Raw genomic sequence first — 25,509 nt, forward strand, 5'->3', positions numbered from 1 at the left:
TCACGGTGCTCGCGGGACCATGAAGCTACCTGAGCGCGATCCAAATGATCCAATTCGATTCAGTAATTCATTTCGATTCGACGGCGACGGTGCGTTCTCGACGGAGGCGTCGCGTCCGCGTCGCGTCGTATGTGTTTCGGGGGAGACGATTCTTTTTGGAAAGCGCGGTGTACGGCGGGCGCGAATCTCGTTCATCGAAATCTCAAACGGAACGTTCCATTCGTTTTGGAAATTATCCAACTATCTGCCCATCGCGACGGGAGCCGAAAAACAAAAGCCTCCGGACGTCCGGGTATCTTTCCGAGCTTGCCGTTACGTAACGAGTTCCCCGCGCAGGTCGAGGGACGTTCAGGCAGTTCAGGCACTCCGTCAGCGACGTTCGGGAGAGAAAGAGAGCGCGATACGTCGTTCGCTCAATATAGATTGCGGCGGTAGATCGGAAGCCGCGGTGCATCGTGCATCGGTGCATCGGTGCATCGGTGCATCCCGTCATCACTCTCCCACCGTGATCATTTTCGCGCGCGCGATACCGTCTCGCGTCTCGCGTCTCGCGGGATGTGAATCAGGGTGGTATCGTCGACCGGCCCGCGGCCGTCGCGACGCGACCGCACCGCGGCACACTGGGCACACGTCCGCGTCGGCGGCGCGCATCTGCATCTGCATACAGCTGCATAGCGCATACAGGCCATACAGTACACGGCTTGACGGCATACAGTAGCTGAGTAGCAGTTCCAGCCTTCCAGCACGTGCACGTGCATCGCGCGCGCGGATTCGGCGCTACCGCGAGCGCCGCGAATTCGCTCGCTCGCTCGCTCGCTCGCACGCACGCTCGCGGCTCGCGTGGGTCGGCTGGCGCTGGCCAGTCAGTTGGTCGGTCGGTCGGTCGGTCGGTCAGGCAACAAAGCCAGCCGCGGGAGCGCCAGTCAACAACCGAGCACGCGGCAGCGAGCATCGCCGAAATGGAGTTGCACGTCGACGGCCGAGCGACGGCGGCGACGACGACGACGACGATGACGATGACGGAGGCCGCCAACGACGAGGACGAGCGCCCGCGCCGACGAGGATCGATCGCCGTCACGTGGGCCCGCTGCAAGGAGCTGCTGCTCGACTTTCACTTCAATTCCGACCGGATATTTCACCGGTGAGTGCGCGGAGCGCGGAAGTGCGAAATCGTTCTTTTCCTTTTCCCCTGTCCCCCCTTGTCCCCTGCCTCTCCCGTTCGCTACCGGAACACCGGAAGAGCCCGCTGCCCGGACTCCGGGTGCGTAATAGCGCATGCAACGAGCGGGAGGGGAACGGGGTACGGGGAACGCCGCTCGATTCCCGACTCCTGACAATCCCCGACCGTTCGCGGCTATTGTTTATATCGCGCTCCACGTCTATTTATTGGTAGGCTCCGCTCCGAGTTTAGAATTCCGCGTTTAGACGTCTTGTTTGCCGTTTGTCTATATATCTGCCCAATCGTGACGCATTTCGTTCTCTTTCCCCGTCTTTCTCCGTTTCGTTCGAGCACGTGTCGCGTTGTTGCGAAGCGAGCTTCGCATAAACGCGAAAGGAAAAGAACGAGCTCGGAAACTTGCGTTTCTCGCTTGAATGCACGATGCACGGTGACGCACGCCAAGCTGTCTGCACTTGGCTGCACTTTCCGCGATTGAAAGGAAACGGCCGTATAACGAAACTCCGCGGGGAGAAAGAGCTGAAAGAGATCCGAGTGTAGAAAGCGATAGAGGAGAGTCCTTTTCCTCCTTGACGTTTAACTGCACGCGAACGCCTGTATGATAATGCGTATGACGGCGCGGCAAGGTATCACGGTATTATTGAAAATCGAAGACTCTGTTGAAAGTAGAGAGATCGATGTCCGACGGGTGACATCACATTGACATCGAGTGACAGGACTCGCATGAATAACGAATGACGGCTCGCTCAGAATACTCATTGTCAGATAGGTCAGTCAGATAAAAGCCTAGACAAACATACATTATAGATCCCGAGAGCCGCAGTACAATGCGGACAAAAGAGGAGCTTTGATCTTACGATCCATGCGTCATGTTTTCTTACGAAATAACATCTGCTTAGCGCGTTCTCTTCGAGAGCACAAAAAAGAAATTAGCTTAAGGCGACGTACGTGAATCATTCAGAATTAATCGCGAATTAATACGTTGAGGACACGTATAAAATACAAATTGACGTAATAATGCTACATCACTGATATCTGTTCCTAATATTTGGATTCCCGTATTGTTGCACGTCATCATTGTTTTCCGCTCACGATGGATCGACGGGGAGCAAACGCGAGATAATAAATTGGACTGATCATGATCGAAGGGAGAGACCCTCGAGAGAAACGTCGGAGAGACCTTGGGAGAGTTCAAGGCCGCGCTCGTTACTTTCTCCGAGAAGGCCTTATTCTTTGAAAGGAAACCTTTGTCTGTTCCCCTAATCTCTGAATCCCCGACGCACGTGACTCATCGATTCTCTCTCTATAATATATGCGACAGAAAATATAGTCTTTCGCCGATAGGTAGTACGCTTCGTCCGACGACGATTCTCGCCGGTGTTGCGCTGTTGCGTTATAAGCCTGTCACGCGGTACAAAGGTATAGGGAATATGCCGGGCAACAGAAATAACCATGTTTCAACTTACCAAAAACTGCGTATCAACGCATTGGAATATGAAATAGGCGATAGAAACAGAATTTTTGACGCGTTGGATTTCTCGTTCTCTATCGCCCGTACCTGACCCCAGTCACAGTTTTTCAGTTTTATTATAAGTTGAAATGGAGTTATTTCTGTTGCCCGTGTCATTCCCAGTTCCTATTGCTTGCTCCTTTGTATTGTGCGATAGACTTTTTACGCGCGCATCGGAAGGCCGCCGTATACGTGTAGTGACGAGACGGAGGAAAACGCCGCGATCTCTTAATTTCGCCGATTTCGCGCGACGGAAAGATCCCCTACGCGCGCATAATTATACGCCATTATCAAAAAAATAAACACAAACGTTTCGTGAGATAGCTCCTCGAGATAAGCGTGCACCGCTACCGCGCTTACTCTCTTCATCGATCCGCTGTATAAACGGAGGAAGAAAAGAGTCCGCGATAGCAGGAATACGATCGGTGCGTAATATGACACGGTCACGGTGTATGTTTACCTTAAAGGGCTATCTTTGACGAATACCCTGACGTTATCGACGCCAGGTGCGAGCTTAGAATTCTTATCCTTATCATTATCGGACTTGTCGAAGAGAATCGAAAAGACAAAGAAAAGATCGGGCCCAAGTTTGTCTTAAAAAAAAAAAAAAAAATACTTCATCATACTTTTCATACGATTCGCGATAATCCTTATCACGTATCTCGATGCATTTGATGTTTATGCTATTTAAAAAAGAAATTATTTCGACTCGACACCGCGTTCGGCGTATTACAATTATACACGCTATCGAGGCTCGAATTGCTCATCTCATCGCCTTGCGACTTGCGACACTGTGTCTATTTCTCGAGTCACACACATCGAGATAATCGGTCCCAAACGGGAGAAGTAGATGACGAGATATCGTACATATTAACTGGGTTAGCGCGGGTTTTAGCCAATTTTCGCGATCGCCAATGTCGCAACGTAGATCGCACGATTCATATTGTTCATCATCAATCGAGCGAATTCCACAGGAATGTGACGGAAATAAAACTCGAACTCGTCCGAGCAAACCGCCTTGGAAAAAAAAAACGGCTTCGACAAATTCTTCAAAAGAAAGCTAACGTTGCTAAAACTCTCGAATTTAGTATTGAGCAGAATAGTAAGAACAGCACCGAGAACGAACACATTATATAAAATGCTAAAATAACGTGCAGCAGAATTATATGTATAATTATTAAATTATTATGAGAAGAAATTAGATAGAAATTATAAATAGCGTTAAAAATTTGGCAAGTATTCCCGAGCAACGTTGCTTTGCGAAATCTCAAGTGTTATTAATCTTTATGTAAATCCTACGTTTTTTTGAGAGTTAATTTTTAAATAACTTTATTGAAAATGTACTACAGCTGCTGTTCAGGCAACCATCCTCGATGTATATGTAATTTCACTCAAAAACTATTAACAATATTTGTCCAAGTGTCTTTTGTATTTTGCTTTTATTTTTTCACACATCTTTTTCATCTATATATAGTGTATAGCCTCAGTCATAACGGATTCCATCATGGGAACCGTTAATTCTTAACGTGCATCGAGTTAGATAATTTCTTCGAGCTTTGTTGCGTGTTCTTCGAAGTAGCATGTCTGAGAATGTCAAAGACATTGAATTCTGTCATTTATACGGCAATGCAAAACAATCTGAAGAGTTCTATTCATTCGTGCGACGGTGCATATCTGCCTCATCTCTAATTAGCGATTAATTAATAGCTTCTTACAATTAGATAACAACGAGATAGCAATTAGATAACAATTAGATATGTGGCGTTTTAAAAGCGTCTGATAACTTTATAAAACTGAAAAATCTTAAAACGTTTTTTAGACGTCTTAATGTTCTCTAATTATCCTAGATTATAGCGGAAGAAGAAATTAGGTTTCATGCCGACCGAGAACTATCTGATTGCGTACAATCCTGAAATCACCTTGAATGCATCTAATTTGCGATAAGCCGCAAGCAAAACTCAGTTTCAAAATCTTAAGTTTTTTACAAATATCGAGCAACATATAAGTATTGTTACATATCTACGTATAATAAATTTAAAAAATCAACAAAATTGCGAAAATTAAGAAGTAGCAAAAAAAAATTTTTTTTTTCAGTAGGAATAAAAAGGGAGAAATATCGTCGGTTAAAATCGGATTACGTTAGATCAGCAAAACCTGACGATGTCTGTGTTTTACCATCTTGCATAATTCAGAGATCATTGCCCCCGGCGTTAGTCGATTTATCGATTGCCATTATCTGACAATCATATTGATCATAGATTGAATTTATATTTGATGTGTAGAGTATCTAGTATCTAGCTGTCCAAGTTGCGTCCAAGTTTATAACAGCATTTTCGAATATACGAAGTTGACATTTTAAATTTATTTTTATTTATTTATTCTCTCTGTTGTGTTACTAACGTACGCACATAGACATTCATCGTGTTGAATTTTTACAATTGTTCGATGTGTTATGCATTCATTTTTAATTTAATTATCTTCCATTTTCTTCATTTTCGTGTATCTTTCAGGATCGGATTTAGTATAGCCACAAAACCATGGGTTTGGCTAATAATTTCTCTATGCCTAAATCTCATATGTGGTCTCGGACTGTTACTCTGGAGGGAGGAGATTGACGAAGTCGAACTCTATATGCCAATCGGTTCTGTACTTCGCAAGGATGCTGCATGGGTGAAGGAGAATTTCCGAGACGATCTCAGGCCCGAAAGTCTCATCATCACTGCTCCCAACGTGCTGGATCCCGAAGTGCTGCGATCGGTACATAGGCGATCATGAATTATACGAGTATCAGCGAAGGTTCTTTTCCACATTAATGCACACTTCTCTCCGCGATAGTTAAATTGTCAGCACATTTGTTCATTGCGAAATTGAGGCAATAAAACTTCCTTATTACATTTTAACCCTTCGTGATCCCTATGGGGTCAGCATGACCCCAAAAATTTTTCAAAGCAGAATTACACTAACTCCAAGCTTAACTTTTACGATTTTTTTTCAATATGGTAATATTAAATAATTAGCAAAATTAATATTGCGGTAGATTTTACAACATTTCAAGAAGGTTCAGTAATTTTTTCAAGTCAAAATAATGAAAACTGTAAATACGGCAGCCGATTAAAGTCGCTGGGGTCGTTTTGACCCTCGTGTGACCATTTTGAAACTGTGATAAGTGTGACCACGAAGGGTTAAGATATTTTAAGATAAAAATCGATTAACAGTCATTGATCATCAAGATAATCGCGTGGATTTTTCTTTTAAATTAAACTAGATATGTACGTTAGATAAAAAAAATCTTTCTAACAATCTTAATTACTCATGATTATTATGTAATATTCATTTATGTAAGGTATCATTATGAATCATTTTTTAATTGCATTTAATTGTGTACTTAATTGTAGATCAGAGATATCGAGAGAGATGTGAAGAACATAGTAGCAAATAATAACACTTGGGAAGATGTGTGTGCGGGGTCAGTATCCTTTTTATATAAAAGTATGATTACTTTTTATATGAGAATTTATATATAAAATATTTGTATTACAGGTATTTTTCATGGTTCCAAGAAGATGATAAATGGGAAACCATGGATAAAACTGAGTTTCCCGATGAGTATCTGCCTATTATAAATAGTACGATGGCGAAAGAACCCTGTATTCATAAATCGCTCCTGAAAATATGGCAAAAGAACCATAGGAATATCGCTAAATTGACGAAGGCTAGCATACTGAAGGATGTTACCGCAACTCTACAAAATAAGTAAGTTGCTGGAATTTTGCAAAATCGGTAAAATCGAATCGCTCAAAGTCTCGGATAAAATATAAAATACAGGCTACAGCATGTTGTAAATTGATGCTTCTAGAAATATTTTTTATTTCTGAATGAAACACTTTTTATTACGTTTCGATGAAATACACGCGTGATCAATATAATGTTATGTTATATCAGTATTATGTTCCTTTTTGTACGTGTCTCTTTTTGTTCTCTCTTTATATAATTATTCACTCTATGCAGGAATACCAAAGACATATTATCTGACATCGCACCGTTATTAGGCGGCGTCGAATACGACCAGAATGGGACGGTAAAGAGCGCGAGCGCGACGATTCTATACTGGTTGCTGAAGAAGTCAAATCCGCACTCACCGGATTGGGAGGTCGAGTTCATCAAGAGGGTACTGCACTGCAATCGTACCTTGCCACCGGGCATGGAGATCTATGCGATGACGCTACGCAGTTATCAGGACATGCTGCACGAAGTGATCAATAGTAATTTGATTGTGTGTGTCTGTGGCATATTATTGATCATGATCTACGTGATTGTGATGATCGGCCGGTGCAACGCGATACAGCAACGGATATACCTATCTTTCATGGGTATCTTCGTGGTTGGCCAGGCTCTGATGTCGTCTTATGGAGTGTGTTTCTACATGGGATTTCCCTACGGTCCAGTGCATCCGATCCTGCCATTTTTACTACTTGGTATCGGCGTCGACGATATGTTCATTATCATGCAAAGTCTCGAAAATATATTGGAGACGGAGAAGTCGTTAGACGTCCCCACCCGTATAGCAAAGTCGATTCAAGTATCAGGTGCGATGAAATCTTAACAAGTTCAACGTCAAAGAGGATATAAATAACTCACACTATACATATCATCTATAAATGCATTTTGAATATATTTCGGAAACTTGGAGAATATGCAGACGATATATAAAAATCAAAAAAAGTTTATACGATCGTTCGACGATATTAATAGAATCGTTAAAATAAAAGTCTTTGAGAGATAGTCCATATATATATAGATATATAATTCAACATTTTAACTAATATATTTTGCTTACCTTCATAGGTATGTCCATTACCGTAACGTCGCTCACCAACATGACGGCTTTCGCCATCGGCATGACGACAGTGATGCCGTTCCTGAAATCCTTCTGTATATTTGCCGCAATGGGTATATTATTCCTCTACATCTACGAGATTATATTTTTCGTCAGTTGTCTGGTATACGACGAGAGGCGATTGGCGGCGAAAAGGGAAGGCTGCTGTTGCCGGCCGCGACCCAATTTGCGACCGAACGAGTGCAGCAAACAAAACTTTCAGCGACTTATTTTTGAGAAATACATTGGGCCTTGTGTGATGAGAATATGGATGAAGACGATTATCTTGTTAGCCACTGCTATTCTGCTAGTTGTCAACATTTGGGCGATATTTCACTTGGAGCAGAACTTTGATCCGTTCGTCTATTTAAATCAAGAGTCTTATCCTATACGATTTAACAACAAGTTGAAGGAATATTTTCCAAAGTATGGCAAGAATGTCAACATATACCTGGCAGGAGTGGACTATTACGAGGATCGTCGTGCATTGTCCCAGCTGGTGCAGAATCTGAGGCAAAATCCGTACGTCAATAATCGTACCCTGGACCCATGGTTCATGGCGTATCAGGAATGGCTGGACACTACTGGCAAAGGTAATATGATTGCTCATATGGCATATACATTTCCTAAATATAGAGTTTACTAATATTATGTATCGTTCGCCAGCGCATTATATTGATAATAAAGACGAATATTATAACACACTCACGGAATTTCTCCTGTTCACGGTGAAGGGCCAAACGTACATCCAGAATATGAAATTCGATAAGTTGCCATTTAACGACTACAATATCACAGTACGTCAAAGAGAACGATACATTTTATAATCTACAAATGCGAAATGTTTTCTCACGAAGAATGCTTTCAGACATCGCAGATTCCAGTGCAACACATTCCCATAAGCACGTCGTCCGATCAAATACGGGCTATGCATTCTATGAGGGATGCCGTGCAATCGGTCAACTTTACTCAGGGATACGATCACATCGCGTTTTATTCGTTGGATTACATAGCATGGGAGTCAAATAAGGTAAAATCCGTTTTTTAAAGAATTTTATTTTATCAAGTGTATTAACCAATTAATAAATGTATGTAATCGGTTTTATAGATCATCGGCGAAGAATTGATGAGGAACTTGAGCTTAGAGATATTGGCGGTAGGAATAGTAACGCTGGTGTTACTTAGGAATCTACTCGCATCATTTTGGGTGATGTGCTGCGTGCTGTTCACGCTCATCGATCTTTTAGGCTCGATGTACTTTCTGGGGCTGACTGTCGAAATATCATCAACCATTATGATCCTATTGTGCGCCGGATTGGCAGTCGATTATGCCGCGCATGTGGCACTAGAATTCATACGCTCGAGCGGCAATAAACGAGGTCGCTAGCAAACAACATTGCATTATAAAATTGCATTTTTATCGTTCGTTTCTTATTAAGTAAAGGAGCAATTTTTATTCGCTAAGATTTATCAATATTTATTAACTAAAACAGTTAAAAGTTTTATACATTCAAATTAATTAGATTATAATTAGAAGCTATTAAACTTTATTACTATTTAGATTTTTAAATAATTTAAACAAAATTGTAAGTTATATATAATAATACGATTTTCTTACGTGGAAGATTATAAGCTTTCAATAATGTGTGGTTTCAAAGCGCTGTTATAATTTTTCATCTTATTGCATTTGCAGAACGAGCACTAGCGACGTTTAACGTCATTGGACCGGCGGTGTTTAACGGTGGCCTAAGTACATTCCTCGCCTTCTTCCTCTTGGGTTTCAGTCAGGCTTACGTTTTCACAGCTTTTTTTAAGGTACGGATATAATACTATCAAAATTATGAATATAATACAATCGCCGTGAAAGAAACGGAAATGCCAAATATTTCATATCGTTTCAGCTGATCACGGCCGTAGTGACGTTCGGTTTGTTTCACGGATTATTATTTCTGCCGGTGATACTGAGCTTGGCGGGACCCGGTGAGAGAAGACAAAACAGCCCGCAAAAGAGTCAAGCTATGCAATATCACAACGGCTATTATACCGTCCATCTGTCCCAAAATGGGAAAGGTAGCACCTTTAAAATTTTAAATGTTACAAGACGCAATTTTTGCGAGATAAATGAGAACAGAAGTTCATTTTTTATTTATTGTTTACAGATCTAGAAGACGCACTTACTAAATGACATTTAGCAATATTTCAGAAGGCTGCTTAGGTAAAAATTATATTTTTGTAGATAATTGTAGCGCTGAAATTCGTATGACTGTGGAACGAATGTGCGCATATCACATATGCGCCTGTCCTTTTTTTCCTTTCATGTCTTTCCATTCTTTTATATATACATAAAAAAATCGCTAAATAAAGATATCTTTCGTATAAAAGAAAAGTTATTTGTTTCGCCTGTTTGTGACTACTGTCCATCCATCTTCCCCCTGCTCATTCTTATCTACATCCATATCCTCCTCTGAACTGCTGGGTTCACGTCTCACTGTCCGAGTAGGTCGAGCTGGTTGTTCCAAGTTCAGCCATGACTGTAGCTGGGGTAATTTTTCAAATTCCGTTTTTGCTGTAGATTCGTCGCCTGCTATGCAATATCGATAAAACCTCAATAATTCCTCCGCTACTTGCATACTGCTATCGTCCTGTAGTTCTGTGTTAAATGCATCGTCCATATAACTCTCTAGATGATTGGCAACCTCGTCACTGGTCAATCCCTCTAGAAAAACACAACGAAATATAATTCAGTACAACGTTATCGTTGTTGTATGTTAAAAAAATAGTGAAAGTAACAAACCATTCATACACATTACATCTGTTACATTTGAACAAAATTCCCTTGCGCTTTCTATTGGACCCATATCATGTTCCACTGCCAACTAAAAATGAATGATTTCATTACACAAAGTAATGACTTCTTAAAATTTGTATAGTATATATTTCTACGTTTAAGATATATACACAGTCTGTTTATTTTTACTGTAGGTACTTCGTTTCATATATAATAAAAATATGAATCATATATATATATATATTTAGGACGTGATGAAAAAAAGGAAAGACATACTTATGTTAATATTTTGAGATACAAAAGGCGTCTGCTTTTGAGAATTTAATATAAGATTAAAGATTGCAGGAACTTACTCTTAGCGCTGTCCAATTACTGAATATACGTTGCGTGACTGTTAGAAAAAACGGCTTAGCTTGCTCCATTTTAGGTTATACATTTAGGTTACGTTACACCATACGCAAACATGACTTTACTCCACTTTACTCCTTCGAATATCCGAAATAAACTGATTGTCAAATGTCAGATTGTGTTGTGAGTTGTGAGTGCTGCCATCATGGACGTGGACCGAGCATATTTTTTTCACGCCACGGGACGTGAAAATAGATCTGACAAATGCGGGCATGTTCACTCCAGTTCACTCTCTCAAGTATTCTCACTATTTTCAGGTTAGGCTTCTCTCTCGGCGGCATTGGCGGCAATCGAGATTGTTTAACCATCATTTAAATTTGTTTGGATAACGGTGGTCGAGGGTGTGCAAAGCAAAATTTTCCAATTTCATAAATTTTCACTAGTGAACCTTTAACAGTTCTCTCTGCATCTCATTTAGAGTGCTCGTGTTGTGTTCTATTTTATCACAAACATGGCAGTGCAACCTAACCAACAGTTCAGCATGGGTACATATAAGTCGTTTTATTTTACTACATTCTTATAAGACACTTACGTTGTCTTAATATAATTATTTATTTCAGATCCTCCTACGCAGCAGAGTTTTGTTAGATTTTTTAAAAGTCTTCCAGAGGTGAGTAAGCAAATTATTGTTTACACTGCACCCGCACACAAATACAATTGTTAAAATTCTTAATTTTTAAATAATTATTTATGCATTAATTATTCCTCTAATGTTAACGATTATCCTTACGACAACGATGTATTTTTATGTTTTTTATTAATACATTTTTAATAATTTTTTGTTTTGTAGAAAAGTGCTACAGTTGGCATTGTATTTTCTTTTATATTGTTGATGAATCACATCGAATGTATATTTGAAGGGAAATTACAGCAATTGTAATAACTCTAAAGTAAAATTATTTATATTATTATATTATTAATACAACTGTCATATGAAGCATCTAGTAAATGATTAAGTATTACAGTGACAAAGTAATTTTTCCAAATTCCTAAAGAAATGCTTGCAATTTTTTTCTTATATATGAATGTTTTGGTTTACAATGTTTACATCAAAGAAATGAACATATTTGATACATAAATATAGATCTAAACATCACTTTTTCAAATTAATTTGATAACTTATAATAGATGAAAGAAATAAAATAGATATTTTATAGTAAATAAAGAAGAGAAAGATGATTATCAGAATTTATATTAAATATATTTTAAGTATCCTGAAATAGTCTTCTGAAAAGAGCTGATTCTTCTGGATTACATAAAATATTCTATTAAGGAATGTTCTCTTGACAGTTTTGTCTGTTCTATTAATGATATTTTTTATTAAGAATAAAAATTAAGAAGCAAAACAGAAGTAATTACATTCAGTTCCAGTAGACTCTATTTTTGTTTTCATTTTTAAGTTATTAATGAAATGACAATATTTTATGGAAACAATAGATGTTAAATGTAAATGAACATTTATAAAGAAAACGTATAAGTATAGTAAAACTTTTTCTACGTTTATACACGAAAATAGACATGACACTTCTGTTAGAAAATGAAATACATTTTTATTTATATAAAATACGAAAATTGTCCTAGTTTTACAATAGTAATGTTTTGTAATACTAATATTCAGAATATTAATTGAAATTATACCCTCATGATATACGTGTTTATGTGGTTCATTCCTGATTCGTCTTGATTTTATTGGTAACTGCAAATATACATATATTATTCATAAATAAATGTAACAATTCAATATGTCTCGACTCAGAAACTGCGAAAGAAATTTTGCCGTGCTTAAATAAGTAATTCTTAAATAAGTAGGATATGGCATCTAGCCGAAAATCTCCTTAGCTTTTTCCTTAGCCTTGTCGTACGTGCTGGTTATTTTATGACCAACTCTGTTCCAGAAGGATGCCTGGGTTGTCGTAGTGTCTATTGCCTGCGTTGTAATGTCCGCCACTTCGGTTGTAGTTACAATTTCTGGTGTGTTGCGTACTGTGGACCATGCCCGAGGTATCACTGGTACCCTTGGTATTTCTCTGATATCCCACGGATCCTCACCAGCCATGGGTGGCAAGGTAGCGCTGGGATTTGGCCTAATTCTGCTATAGAAATCATCGCTACGTGATGCATCATATGGCCCTCCGCCATACGCTTGCAAGATTCGTGACTCTATTTTATCTTCCCCTGTACCGGTTTGCCCTGTAGTCGGCGTCGATCGTTTCTCTTGTTCTGAAGTCAGTCGGGAATTTTCGTCGCGTTGCAATGGAATTACTCTTGATCCTGATGGGATTTCGTCAGAACCTTGATTAAATTGATTGTCGAAGCGGGGCGTTTCAACTTGCTGAAACGATCCCGACTGCTGATTATATCTGTCACGTTGCGATGATTGAGAAATGTACGAATTTTGATTATCTTCTAACGTATCCTTGTTTTGCTGGTTAAAGTCAAATGGTTTGGACTGTTGTTGTATATCTTCTGTTTGCTGCGACATCGGGTCGATATTCTGACGAGGATAAAAATTGTCATGTGAGCCTTCAACGTTAGTCAAGTCACTTGGATGATAAGTATAATGCCATTGCAAGCCTACTGTAGCGTCATTTGATTTATGTACCCAATTTAAGCGATCCATATTTTCCTTTTGGTTGTCGAATACGCTGCTGCTTCCTTGAGTCGAATATAAAACTTTCGATGTATCATGATTGGATCCAGGATATGCGCGACTGCCAGATTCGATAATTCTTCCGTGGGAATCACCTATATCAGCCTCCGGGCTTACCTCGACCGGTTTAAAAAAGTCATCAACAATTGTATCTGTTTCATCTGTATGTGTTGGAATGGAATCATGTTTCTGATATCGCGGTCTTGGTCTTGGCTTTGGTGCTGGTTTTACAGGTGCTAATTGATCTTGATCAGTTTGTTGAGTAAAATCTTGATCAAAATTCGTTTTTTGTGACATTTGTTCTAATTGCCATTCGGATTGTTTGTCATTTCTGTTATAGGATGGATATTGCGACTGTTGTGAAAGATTATCTATATCCCACTTATTTTGTTGAGAATAATGTTCTAAATGTTGATTATTATGTCCCGGCCAGCTAGGTTTTTGCTGTTCTCTTTGTTGCCCATACTCCAAATGTTCTGCTGTTTGTTGCGAGAAATCATCGGATCCTCCAGTCTGTTGAGTTATGTCTTCATTCTGCTGAGTGAAGTCTTCCAAATGATGGTTGCCGACTTTTGGTTTACCGAGTCTGTGCGGTTGTTGTAGTTGTCCAAATTCTAAATGTCCCATTGTTTGTTGCGTAAAATCATCAAATCTTCCCGTCTGTTGAGTGAAATCTTCACTTTGCTCATTGAATTCTTCCAGACGTTGACTTTTTGGCTTGGCAGATTTATCTATCGATTGCATTTGTTGACCAAATTCCAGTTTACCAACAGATTGTTGCGTAAAATCGTCCGATCCTACTGTCTGCTGTGCAAATTGTTCATTTTGCCGTGTCGAGTCTTCTAGATGCTGATTACCAACAACTTGCTGTCCAAATTCAAGTTGACCTTCTGTCTGCTGTGAAAACTGTTCGCTCTGTTGTGTTAAATCATCTAAATGTTTATTATCAACAACATGCTGTCCAAATTCATGTTTACCTAGTTCAGTTTGTTGCGTTAACCTATCCGATCTTGCTGTTCGCTGTGCGAATTGCTCCAATTGTGGATTGTCATCAGTTTGCTGTCCAAAATCAAGTTTACCACTCGTCTGTTGTGTGAAATCGTTCGATCCTTGTGTCTGCTGCATTAAATCCTTTAAATGCTGATTATCAATGGTTTGCTGGCCATATTCAAGTTTACCACTCGTTTGTTGCGTGAAATCGTCGGATGTCTGTTGCGTTAAATCTTCTAAGTGCGGATTACCAACAATTTGCTGGCCAAATTCAAGCTGACCCTCCATCTGCTGTGTTAAATCGTCCAAAGGATGATTATCAATGGTTTGGTGACCAAATTCAAGTTTGCCACTCGTTTGTTGCGTGAGATCATCAGGTCCTTGTGTCTGTTGTGTAAACTGTTCACTCTGTTGCGTTAAGTCCTCTGGTTGCGGATTATCGACAGTTTGTTGGCCAAATTCAAGCTGACCTTCCGTTTGCTGCGTTAAGTCCTCCGAGTGCGGATTACCGACAGTTTGCTGGCCAAATTCAAGCTGACCCTCCGTCTGCTGCGTGAACTGTTCGCTTTGCTGTGTTAAATCGTCCAAGTGATGATTATCAATGGTTTGCTGGCCGAGTTCAAGCTTACCACTCGTTTGTTGCGTGAAATCATCAGAGTCTTGCGTCTGCTGTGTCAAGTCTTCCAACTGTTGTGAATTTTGATCAAACTCCTGATTTTGCTGCGTAAAGTCTCCGTCAATTGCTCGGTGTTGCTGCACGTTACCGTGATGAGCCTCTCGTTTGTACTTTCTGTGGTATCTGGTTTCGTGTTGATATTGCTGATGAGTCTCCTCAGTGCAATCGGCACCGTGCGCTGCATGCCCCAAGTCCAGCGATCCGGTGACGAGTTGTCCCGCACTCGTTCTGTACGCGGAATCATAACTGCTGCCAGTATGTGCGCCAGTATGTGCGCCAGTATGTGCGCCAGTATGTGCGCCAGTATGTGCACCAGTATGTGCACCAGTATGTGCGCGGGACTCGTATCCCTGGGCGTTATGATAACGTCCGCGGTGTTCATTATACGCGTCTCGATCGTAATGCGCTCTTTCCGTGTGACCGACATCGTGCGCGGAATGGTCCCCAGTGGTTCGCTCGGGAGCTAGGCTGCCCCCGGTGTGACTGGAGGATCTCCATTGCTCCTCGTAGTGCCTAGTCTCGCCATGTCTGCTGGGATAAGTGACGTGACTTGAATGCGGGTTGTACACGCGCTGGGAGTTTTCGGTTAGCAGCTGATTCTGAAGCACGCTGGACTGATGCGCGCCCAAGACCTCTGCACGATGGGTTTCGTCCAGATGATGTCCACTCGAGTGCGCACTATGGTAGTTGGTGTGGTAACCGCTTGTAGGAACCTGCACGTAACCGGGAGACAAGTGACTCGATTGAGGGACAGGATGTACCCGGGACATGTGGGTCTCGTGGCTTTGATAAGTTCGATGGCTTCCCGTGCCATACGTATCTGCAGCCGCGGTAGGATATGTGTGCGGCAGCTGCCTCGTATCGGTGAGTGTTTCTCTCTGCTGATCAGTGTAATGATGCACACTTCCGGTGGACGGGATGCCCTGGTAGCCCGCATGTTGTCTGTAACCATCGCTCTCGGCGGTTTGCAAATCATGGAAACCGACTGCTTCCTGAGTCAAGTCCACCGTCGAACCTACGTGCGTGGTGGCGGCGGTGTGTCCAGTGCTAGAGGCCTGATGAAAATCCCTTCTTAAGCTATCAAGATTGTTCTGCAAGTTTCTTTGCAATTCGCTGTGTAATTCGTTCAAGGTCGCTGAGCCAATGTTGCTTTGAGGAACGCCGGAGCTGTAGCTGGAGGTGTAGTTTTTCTTGTAATAGCGAACTTTCTTAGGCCCGGTTACGTATTGACCTTCCTCCTCGAAGACCTGTCCGCGACCTCCGTCGGTTCTGTACGAGTCTACTTTGCTCCAATTACTGGGAGCTGTTTGAACATGGTGCTGTGTGTCGACCGTTTGAGTGTTAATGACGGGAACGTGTTGATTCACCTGCGAATATCCGCCGTATTCCCCAAAATCTTCTAGCCTCTGACTCTGGCTATCGGTTCTCGTTGTCGATCCTCTCAGTGATTGTGTCTGTTGGCTGTGCACTCTGTTGTATCCGGTCTCCTTCGTGACTGTCTGTCCTAGGCCGTATGCGCTTTGGGAATCGATATCCTGGCTTGGCACATGCATCGAGTCATACCTGTGTTGACTGCCTAATTCGCCTAATTCCGCTGCGTCCACTCCGTTCACGTTGCCGTAGGATGAGGTAAAATTCTTCTTGTAATATCTCACCTTTTTCGACCCTCCGACATATTGTCCTCGTTCTTCGTGAACCTTACCATGCCCGCTGTCTGTGCTATACTGATTATGTTCAGTCCAGTTTCCTGGTTTAGCGTAATCGTAATCATTTAGGTTCGTTCTTGCTTGAACTAAATTTGCATGATCTGGATAACTGCCCAACGTTTGGTGAATGCCTGTTTGGAGGAAGTTGCAGGCTTCTATGCAGCCACTTGGCGCTGATAATGTTTGTACAACTAATGCGGATAAAACGATTATTCCTCCTATCGCCATTATCCCCGATCCCTATAAAATAAAAATAAGTATTTAAGTGCTTTAAAAAAAATATATATATATATTTTTGTATCTTTCCTTAAATCCAAAACACAATATACATTTCTAGATATTTAAACAAGATGAGAATTGTGTCTTTTTGACAATATTTTCAAACATCTTTTCTAATTCAATATTTTTTATATGTTACATAATTAATATTCTTCATAAATCAATTTTTAGAAACACAGATAAGTAATATAAAATTATTTATCTTTTAATCACAAATAGATAGAATTAGGTTTTTACAAAATTAAATGAAATAATATTGTATGATCGATGAAAAATCGCTACTTTACGTAAACGAGAGTTTTAAAAACATATTTTTATGTTTTGACATTCTTTGCAGAAAATATTCTTTATTTTCCATTTTAACGCAAGTTTATTTTTTGTTTTGGCAACATCAACTCAGATTTGCTATTCCGCGAATGTTATGTGTGATGTAACGTATATAAACAGGTTCATCAAAGTCAGCCTTCACGATAGATGATAAATAGGAGATAACACATAAGATGTACAAATCAAATAATATATAATATAAATGTATTACCGATATTTCTCGATGAAAACTCTTATTTTAATATTGTAAAGATGAAATAACATAACTTACTGTCTATATTTATTTAAAAGTGCAAGATCGCAAAACTTTTAATCCACTTGGTTTAGTCTGATGAATAGTTTGTTCTCTGATGAATGTATGAAAAATATATGCGGAACGTATTTTGTTAAATAAAATAAAATATTTCTAGCGATGCAGTGGTCTTATTATCTGTGTTAAATTAAGAGGCACTTTTATTATAGCACAAGCAATAGCAAGATATTTTGTTCACTGACAAGACACGACGTTTATTTATACACTCAATTCACACCTGCTATTAGGAAAACAATATCATATTTTATTTACCTTATACTGGAAGATCGAGAAACACTTATAAATTCAGTTCTTAATGCAGAGATGTTCTAACTAACACTGTAGGCTCACATATAGCAGAAGAAGATTACTGCAAATCCATTTATGTTCTCTCCCCCCCCCTTCTTCTTGCCGATGATTCTCGCGGAGCATTCTTTTTCGCTCTTACACATATTAGTGATCTTTCCTTCTTATCCATCACAGTGTCCAGACTCGGTCTTATCGCGCATAATTCTCAGCAATATAAGATTGGGTTCTACCGTTGACGTAAGTGTCAGAAACATATATTTTTATAATTTGTTATTTATTTTTGTCGTACTCTTGCTATAAATCTTTCTCCTAGGATCGAAGTCATGGATCATATTGGCTCTTTGGAGCTCTTTCAAGCTAAACAGTTTCCTTTTATAATGTTTTTTATTTTAGAAAAAACATTCTTTATGTGACAATAAACGATACTAAATTATACATTCTTATATAAATCTTGTTTACTGATACATTAAAATTAATCATATAGAAAGGTTTATTGCATCCTGTAGAAAATATATCTTTTCGTAAAAAAAACAGGTCTGTTTTAAAAAAATGTATCTCTTATCAGAATAGGAAATAATGGATGAAAATAATTATTTACTTATAATTGCAAATTGATCGTGTTTAAATATAGCACTTAAAAAATAGATTATTACCTCACATTAATCTCCCATTATCTCCCATCAGTCTCATATCCTGTTAGCTTAAAGTTACACCGCAATATCTTACACATAGATAAATACATGATGCATTGTCTGCTTACATATGTACGTATATGTACGGCAACGGACATAACTCAACGACTTCCAGGTAGTCACGACAAGCGATTTTCCATATTCGATTTGATGTGTCATTCGGTTAAGTCATTCTGAATTTGTAACGACGATCAGGCTCACTTTCATTCAGTAGGAGCAATTTCAAGGTCGTCGTTACGTCAAGGCCGTGGCTCTCCCAATAACATTTGTATTCTCGCGCTTGCATTCTACCGGAATACAACGGTGGTGGGCTCTTTCTAAATAAAGAAATCCAGAAAACAGATTACAAAGAACAAAAGAACGATGGCCCACTTTGTTATAAAAATTACTGACCTTCCTAGAATATGAACTCTGATCTTCTTTTATCATGCTAAGAATGAATGATATTTCCACGATGTGGACCACTTCGTGACCTCAATATTGGTGTCATTGAAACTGTTGGGATTCCCTATGGACAAGTTAACACATATAAATATGAGAAATACTTAAATGTATTCATGTATGCTCTCTCATTATGATTTAAATAAAAGCTAGTTTATTTTCATGAAATATTATCTATTCAATGAATATTAATGTCATATCTCTTTTTCCTTTTTTCTTCATCTCTCTCATTTGATGGTTGTACAATGATCTATTATATTGAGAACTCGTTAAAAAAAATTTATAGTGAAAATAGTTATATTAAAATTTTTATATATTACTTTATTATTATAATACATTTTATACAATTTTTATATATTAAAAGCTCTCAACTTAGAACGTTTTTAGTCTCAGAACATTGCCAATGCTTTTGAGCAAAGATGAAAGAACATTTATTTATATTGTTCGTTTGTAAGGTGCAAAGAAATTGTACGAACAGGAGTGCTTATCTGCAAAATTTTACGGCGCCAGTAAAATGTTTCTTTAAATTCCAAACTCATATAAAATCGCACACATCGCGGAGCCGTGGCGACCTGTGATACTCTGACCCCTCGATAGGCATTGACCTACAGATACGTTGGCAAGGTTTTTAATTTCTCAGAAATATGATATGTATGACGGTACTTCGCAAACAATGTATAATCCCGAATAATTGTAAAAAATATCTAAGTTGTAGTAGATGCAAACACGCGTGTGATGTGGCTAATTAGAAAACCATGTAGTAGAAAATGAAAGTCAAACAAAAATATCGTGTTAAATATCATCAAATAATTATAGGATCCTTTTCAATGGGATCTTCTTGATACAAGAATATTAATTCATTATATGATACGATATACATTTCTTAAAAATTAATGTGAAGATGTGTTCTTGTATATAAAACTGACGAATATATAATCATTATTATATATAATATATCTAGAAAATATATGTAAATGTATAACTTTAGAAGTTACAATTGAGAAATATTATTTTAAAAATTATATGCTTGTATCTGGAAGCTTGCAACGTCACGCAAAGAAGTCAAGGATAAATGTAAATGACAGTTTATAAGGCGTCAGATTCAATATATAACCGAGTGACATATTATCTGCTCTCAATTCGTCATACGCATCGTTTAAAGCATTTCTTCGAATGTCGGAGATAATTTAATGAAAGCATAGTGAGTGTTTCAGCAATATCACGCATCGTAAAATAATTCAGCATGTCGCAATAGAGATTACACATCGCGTAGAAGAGAAATTCACGGAAACTATTGACTTGATAATCAACAAGTAATAATTTGTATTTCAGAAACTCGATACCACGATACGGTTTTTCAATAGATCAGACTATTATACGGTACATGGAAGCGACGCTCTCTTTGCTGCACAAGAAGTATTTAAAACAACATCCGTGTGTAAAATGATTGGAGCTGGTAAACATCATTTACGCATTGAATAATTTTTAAATACTGATATAAAAGGACCATATCTTAAGTTTGTTTGAAAAGAATGTATTTTAGCAACTAGAATATTCTCGTTCCTGGTTTGAAATATCCTGGTTTTGATGTACTCAAATCTCTTTATTTTGTATGGGGAATTCATGCATGTTTTAATTATGTATATTTGTAAAGAATCGGTATCTTTTAATATATACTCATATTAACACGATAAATGTATCGTATGTGTATTTGATGCTTCACAATATTTTATTTAGCTTAAATTAAAAAGTGTCCAAGTTTAAGCGTAGTGCAACGCAAAACGTTAATAACAAAATCAATGTTTTTGCAGAGCCCCATAAAACGGAAGGAGTTATTCTCAATAAAAGTCATTTCGAGACGTTTGTGCGCGATTTGTTGTTAGTGAAGCAATATAGAGTTGAAGTTTATGTCAATCAAGGCTCCTCTAAAAATCAGAACTGGATCTTGGAGTACAAAGGTTCACCCGGCAATCTATCTCATTTCGAAGATATCTTGTTCGGCAATAATGACATAGCTGTGGGTGTATCCGTAATAGCTGTGAAACTGGGTACAGAAGGAAAATCCAGAGTGAGTTCGTCATGCATGATTAAATATATACTTTTGCTAAAATAATATTGTACATTAATATCGTATATTTTAATTTTTAATATAATTTATCTCACAGAATCAATTTGATATTATCGTTAATTAGAATTATAATTTTTTCTAACATATAAATATTATAATTATATACATATTATATGTGATTATATAATATATTTAAGAAATTATGTAGAGTAAAATATGTTACCATTTTTATTCAAAATTATATATATCTAAATTATTTTGCAGGTCGTCGGCTTAAGTTGTGTAGATGTCGTTTCAACTTTAATATCAGTTGCTGAATTTCAAGATAACGAGTCATTTTCAAATCTAGAGTCGCTCCTTGTAACACTTGCTCCAAAAGAATGTTTGTTAATTCAGGGAGAAGGCAGTTATGAATTTCAAACTCTCAAACAAGTATGTACAACGTCAAAAATATAAAATATTATGCTTTTTTTTTAATATATGACGAGTTTTATACATTTTACTAAAATATTTTGATACACCTAACATTATAATTTCATATTTGTTTTTCCAGCTGATGGAAAGAAGTAACGTCATGGTTACTTTAAGAAAGAAAAATGAATTTGCCAGTGACTCAATTATTGATGACCTGAACACGTTAATAAAATTTAAGAAAGGACAAAAACAGAATGCGCAATCGTTGCCTGAAGTTAACTTAAACTTAGCTATGTCTGCAACATCTGCTCTTATTAAATATTTAGATGTAAATTTTTTTATAGTTTTATTTACAAGAATATATAGGACGTAGCATCTTTATCAAATCTCTTGATGATAATTTATTAATGAATTCGACAATTTATTTCTCATAATAAAAATAAAAATAACAAAAAACTCAACATAAGGAATTATTTGACAATTAAAAGCATTGCATATGTGTTCATCATTAAAATTTATGATAAAGATGACACCCTATATGCCTCTTATTGTTATGTGTTTCTTATGCAATAATTGTTTATCAGTTAACATCAGACGAAGGCCATATGAATCAATTTAAACTGAATCAAATCGAGCAGTCGCGGTACATAAGATTGGATTCTGCGGCAATAAAAGCTCTCAACATCGAACCACATACTGATGCAATTCCCAATTTACATGGAAATCCAGTCGCCAGCGTTTTAACATTATTAGATAAATGCAGAACCGCGCAAGGGCACCGATTAATCGCGCAATGGGTTCGACAGCCTCTTAAAGACCTATCTCTAATAAAGGAACGGCATGATATCGTTGAGCTATTAGTAACAAATAACGAACTAAGATCTGTTCTTAGTGATGACTATTTAAAACGTATACCGGATCTACAACAGCTCGCGAAGAAACTGGCTAGGAAGAAGTCGACGTTACAAGATTGTTACAAGTAAGTTATCGCTATTGTAGAAAGTAACAGTTATCGTCACAATTAGAATAAGTATATCGATAGTAAAGATTGTAAGTAAGGATTATATTAATGCTGATTATATGTACTTCTCAGAATCTACCTGTGCGTATCATACTTACCAAAATTAATGGAACAGCTTTCATCAGAAGGAACTATCACAGCCTTGAAAACAATGATAATAGATCCACTGAAGGAACTTATAGAGGATATGGATAAATTTCAACAACTGGTAGAGCAGACAATTGATTTAGAGGCTGCAGAAAAGGGTGATTTTATGGTCAATCCAGGATTTGCAGATGATCTGAAAAGTAACAATCTTAAATTCTGACTCATTATTAACGTTTCTATAAAGATATATAGGATGTCTAAAAGATATACATTAAATTATAGATATCTAGATTTATATCTAGATTTTAAAATTTATATTTTATAAATCTCAAATAAGAAAAGATCTAACAAGAAAAAATGCATGACTTTTGGTGCAAATTGTATGTTATATTTTCTTTCTATTCGATTTTCACTATTTTAAATAAATATAAAGCAAATATAATTATATATATATATATATATATATATATATATAAAATTTTGTAATATTACAGCATTAAAAGATGCAATGGATGAAACGGAAGAAACCATTCAACAACAACTCAATAAGGCAGCGAATGATCTTTGCTTAGAAACAGGAAAAATGTTAAAGCTAGAATCTAATCAACAATTCGGCTATTACTTTCGTATCACATTAAAGGAAGAGAAAATACTTAGGAACAAGAAACATTACACTATTCTGGATTCTAATAAAGCTGGCGTAAGATTCCGAAACAATAAATTAAACGAATTGAACGACGATTTTATAGATGCCAGGAATAAATACTTGGAGAGGCAGAAAGACGTTATTACAGAAATTGTAGGAATTGCAGGTTTGGTGTCAATTCTTGTTTAAAAAAATTACTCCAATATTAAAATGTAATATTAATATAACTATCATAATTCTTATTCTGATTACGTTATGTTTCTAGCTGGCTATAGCGAAACAGTGCGTACCATCGGTGGCGTGCTGGCATGCCTAGATGTTCTCACTGCATTTGCTTCTGCAGCAGTAAGTGCTAACAAGGTATACGTGCGCCCCAAAATGGTCCCGAGCGAAGAAGGTGAATTGAATCTCCTTCAAGTTAGACATCCGTGTTTGGAAATGCAACAAGGAGTCGACTATATTGCGAATGATATCAATTTTAAAAGAGGTATGAATATAAGATCTGGATCTATGAAATAATGCTAATAATAATTAATAATAATATAGAATAATATAATTAGAAAAATAACTAACTAAAATTGCAATATTTTGAATTACATTTATTATGAAAAATTCCTGGCTTAATTCTTTATAGATCAGTGCCACTTTTGCATTATTACTGGCCCAAATATGGGAGGTAAAAGTACTTATATCAGATCTGTTGGTGTAACTGCATTAATGGCTCATATTGGTAGTTTTGTTCCTTGTGATAAAGCAACTATATCATTATTGGATTGCATATTGGCTAGAGTGGGAGCTGACGATTCCCAGCTAAAAGGATTGTCGACCTTCATGATGGAAATGATAGAAACTGCTGCTATTTTGAAGGTAATTTATGTAATTGATCATTCAGAAATTATAATAACAATATGGTATATATATCTAATATTAAGTTTCACTTATAGACAGCGACATGTAATTCTCTTGTAATTATCGACGAATTGGGTAGAGGTACATCTACCTACGAGGGTTGTGGTATAGCGTGGTCAATAGCAGAGTAAGTATACAACACAATAATTTATATTATGTAAAAAAGTAATATTGAAAACATTTTGTTATATTTTATATTCTTTTAGGCATTTGGCGAGGGATATTAAATCGTATTGCCTATTTGCTACGCACTTCCATGAGATTACAAAGTTAGCTGAAGAAATACCTACTGTAAAAAACCAACATGTTACCGCTCTTGTCGAAGACAATAAATTGACGTTACTTTATAAAATAAAACCAGGGATTTGTGATCAAAGTTTTGGTCTTCATGTCGCTAAGATGGCTAATTTCCCACCAGATGTTATAGAGGTATATATTTGATTTATGGGCACGTATTAAAAAAATATTATAAAATTCCTTATATATTGAACGACTTTTCGTTTAGTTCGCCAAAAGAAAGCAAGCAGAGCTCGAGGACTATCGAGGCGTAGCTTTTGTTGGATCTGATGAGCCCCAGAAGAAACGGAAGATTATTCAGGTACCTTTGTTGTTAATAATTCTAATAATTAATTAAATGAGATAATAGATACTGTTATATAATAATTTGTCGTCAACTAATAATTTATCATTGATATCAATGATATAGATATAACAGTTTCACAATATTTAATATTGTTGCAGGAGGGTGAAATCCTTATCTCGCAATTTCTCACAAAGTGTAAAGCTTTGGACCGGTCTTTATCCAACACCGACCTGGAAAGTCAGCTGTCGTTGTTAAAAGAAGATATTCTCTCCCACAAGAATCCTTACATTGAGGCGCTACTGACCGCTTCGTAAATCGAGAATTATTGTATACCACGTTGTGAACACAAAAGAGGGACTCGAACAAGCAGTATTATTTTAAAAAATACTTTACTGTTGACTGAATCAAACGAAGAAAAAGAGATGTAGATATTTTTCATTAAATAATTTCGTATAAATACGTTGCATTCAATGTTTGCCATTATCATTTCTCTTGTTTGTTAATGATCACTGATTATTAAATAATCATTATACCGATTTGAATTATAATTAGTGGTGGTGATTTGATTACATTTTGCATAACTTTGTTGGTTAATTTTCGAACTAAATTAAATAAGTACACGCCAAAAAAGAAACACAGGAAAAAAATTTCACGAGATTA

The 25,509-nt window shown here is 37.6% G+C and overlaps 4 protein-coding genes across 9 annotated transcripts; 2 read left to right on the top strand and 2 right to left on the bottom strand.

Annotated features, from left to right (window-relative positions):
* The first annotated feature begins 647 nt into the window (after positions 1-647).
* On the top strand, positions 648-9,949 carry LOC139772144 (patched domain-containing protein 3). Of its 3 annotated transcripts, XM_071705570.1 has the most exons (12): positions 653-1,141; positions 5,198-5,444; positions 6,083-6,153; positions 6,228-6,440; positions 6,696-7,273; positions 7,533-8,156; positions 8,230-8,360; positions 8,432-8,593; positions 8,672-8,942; positions 9,257-9,378; positions 9,465-9,633; positions 9,723-9,949. In XM_071705570.1, the coding sequence occupies exons 1-12, from the start codon at positions 960-962 to the stop codon at positions 9,746-9,748; spliced, it is 2,796 nt and encodes a 931-aa protein (XP_071561671.1). In that variant the 5' UTR covers positions 653-959; the 3' UTR covers positions 9,749-9,949. The 3 variants fall into 3 exon arrangements, with proteins under 3 accessions (XP_071561670.1, XP_071561671.1, XP_071561672.1); XM_071705569.1 differs by having other exon boundaries at positions 648-1,141; positions 9,465-9,949; XM_071705571.1 differs by lacking the exon at positions 653-1,141 and having other exon boundaries at positions 5,301-5,483; positions 9,465-9,949.
* LOC139772164 (uncharacterized) lies at positions 9,671-10,884 on the bottom strand. Its single transcript, XM_071705628.1, has 3 exons — positions 10,705-10,884; positions 10,358-10,439; positions 9,671-10,279 (listed from the first exon to the last, which is right to left on the bottom strand). Exons 1-3 carry the CDS (start codon positions 10,771-10,773, stop codon positions 9,951-9,953), a joined length of 480 nt encoding a protein of 159 aa, XP_071561729.1. The 5' UTR covers positions 10,774-10,884; the 3' UTR covers positions 9,671-9,950.
* A 115-nt stretch (positions 10,885-10,999) lies between these two features.
* Positions 11,000-25,306, top strand: Spel1 (DNA mismatch repair protein spel1). 3 transcript variants are annotated; one of them, XM_071705576.1, is made up of 16 exons: positions 11,000-11,244; positions 11,320-11,369; positions 20,162-20,322; positions 20,454-20,577; positions 20,933-21,189; positions 21,454-21,621; positions 21,743-21,931; positions 22,188-22,582; positions 22,697-22,911; positions 23,206-23,523; positions 23,623-23,844; positions 23,992-24,224; positions 24,302-24,393; positions 24,473-24,695; positions 24,772-24,864; positions 25,008-25,306. In XM_071705576.1, the coding sequence occupies exons 4-16, from the start codon at positions 20,565-20,567 to the stop codon at positions 25,161-25,163; spliced, it is 2,574 nt and encodes an 857-aa protein (XP_071561677.1). In that variant the 5' UTR covers positions 11,000-11,244; positions 11,320-11,369; positions 20,162-20,322; positions 20,454-20,564; the 3' UTR covers positions 25,164-25,306. The 3 variants fall into 3 exon arrangements, with proteins under 3 accessions (XP_071561677.1, XP_071561676.1, XP_071561675.1); XM_071705575.1 differs by lacking the exon at positions 20,162-20,322; XM_071705574.1 differs by lacking the exons at positions 11,000-11,244; positions 11,320-11,369; positions 20,162-20,322 and adding an exon at positions 18,064-18,225.
* LOC139772141 (uncharacterized) lies at positions 11,640-18,066 on the bottom strand. Of its 2 annotated transcripts, XM_071705556.1 has the most exons (3): positions 17,953-18,066; positions 13,362-17,021; positions 11,640-13,253 (listed from the first exon to the last, which is right to left on the bottom strand). In XM_071705556.1, exons 2-3 carry the CDS (start codon positions 17,007-17,009, stop codon positions 12,579-12,581), a joined length of 4,323 nt encoding a protein of 1,440 aa, XP_071561657.1. In that variant the 5' UTR covers positions 17,010-17,021; positions 17,953-18,066; the 3' UTR covers positions 11,640-12,578. The 2 variants fall into 2 exon arrangements, with proteins under 2 accessions (XP_071561657.1, XP_071561656.1); XM_071705555.1 differs by having other exon boundaries at positions 11,640-17,021.
* Positions 25,307-25,509: the final 203 nt, after the last annotated feature.

The sequence above is a fragment of the Temnothorax nylanderi genome, unplaced genomic scaffold (assembly GCF_030848795.1).
Source record: "Temnothorax nylanderi isolate EJ_2023f unplaced genomic scaffold, tnyl_v1.0 TNYL_tig0047_pilon, whole genome shotgun sequence".
NCBI classification, from domain to species: Eukaryota; Metazoa; Arthropoda; class Insecta; order Hymenoptera; family Formicidae; genus Temnothorax; species Temnothorax nylanderi.

Coding starts and splice junctions, on each gene's coding strand:
- Spel1 (XM_071705574.1), top strand. CDS start 18,064: ATGTTCTCTCCCCCCCCCTTCTTCTTGCCGATGATTCTCGCGGAGCAT. Junction 21,932..22,187: donor CTCTTATTAAATATTTAGAT/GTAAATTTTTTT, acceptor ATTGTTTATCAG/TTAACATCAGACGAAGGCCA. Junction 24,696..24,771: donor TCCCACCAGATGTTATAGAG/GTATATATTTGA, acceptor CTTTTCGTTTAG/TTCGCCAAAAGAAAGCAAGC.
- LOC139772144 (XM_071705569.1), top strand. CDS start 960: ATGGAGTTGCACGTCGACGGCCGAGCGACGGCGGCGACGACGACGACG. Junction 5,445..6,082: donor ATCCCGAAGTGCTGCGATCG/GTACATAGGCGA, acceptor ACTTAATTGTAG/ATCAGAGATATCGAGAGAGA. Junction 8,361..8,431: donor TTAACGACTACAATATCACA/GTACGTCAAAGA, acceptor GAATGCTTTCAG/ACATCGCAGATTCCAGTGCA.
- LOC139772164 (XM_071705628.1), bottom strand. CDS start 10,773: ATGGAGCAAGCTAAGCCGTTTTTTCTAACAGTCACGCAACGTATATTC. Junction 10,440..10,704: donor GTAATTGGACAGCGCTAAGA/GTAAGTTCCTGC, acceptor ATTCATTTTTAG/TTGGCAGTGGAACATGATAT. Junction 10,280..10,357: donor AGATGTAATGTGTATGAATG/GTTTGTTACTTT, acceptor GTGTTTTTCTAG/AGGGATTGACCAGTGACGAG.
- LOC139772141 (XM_071705555.1), bottom strand. CDS start 17,009: ATGGCGATAGGAGGAATAATCGTTTTATCCGCATTAGTTGTACAAACA.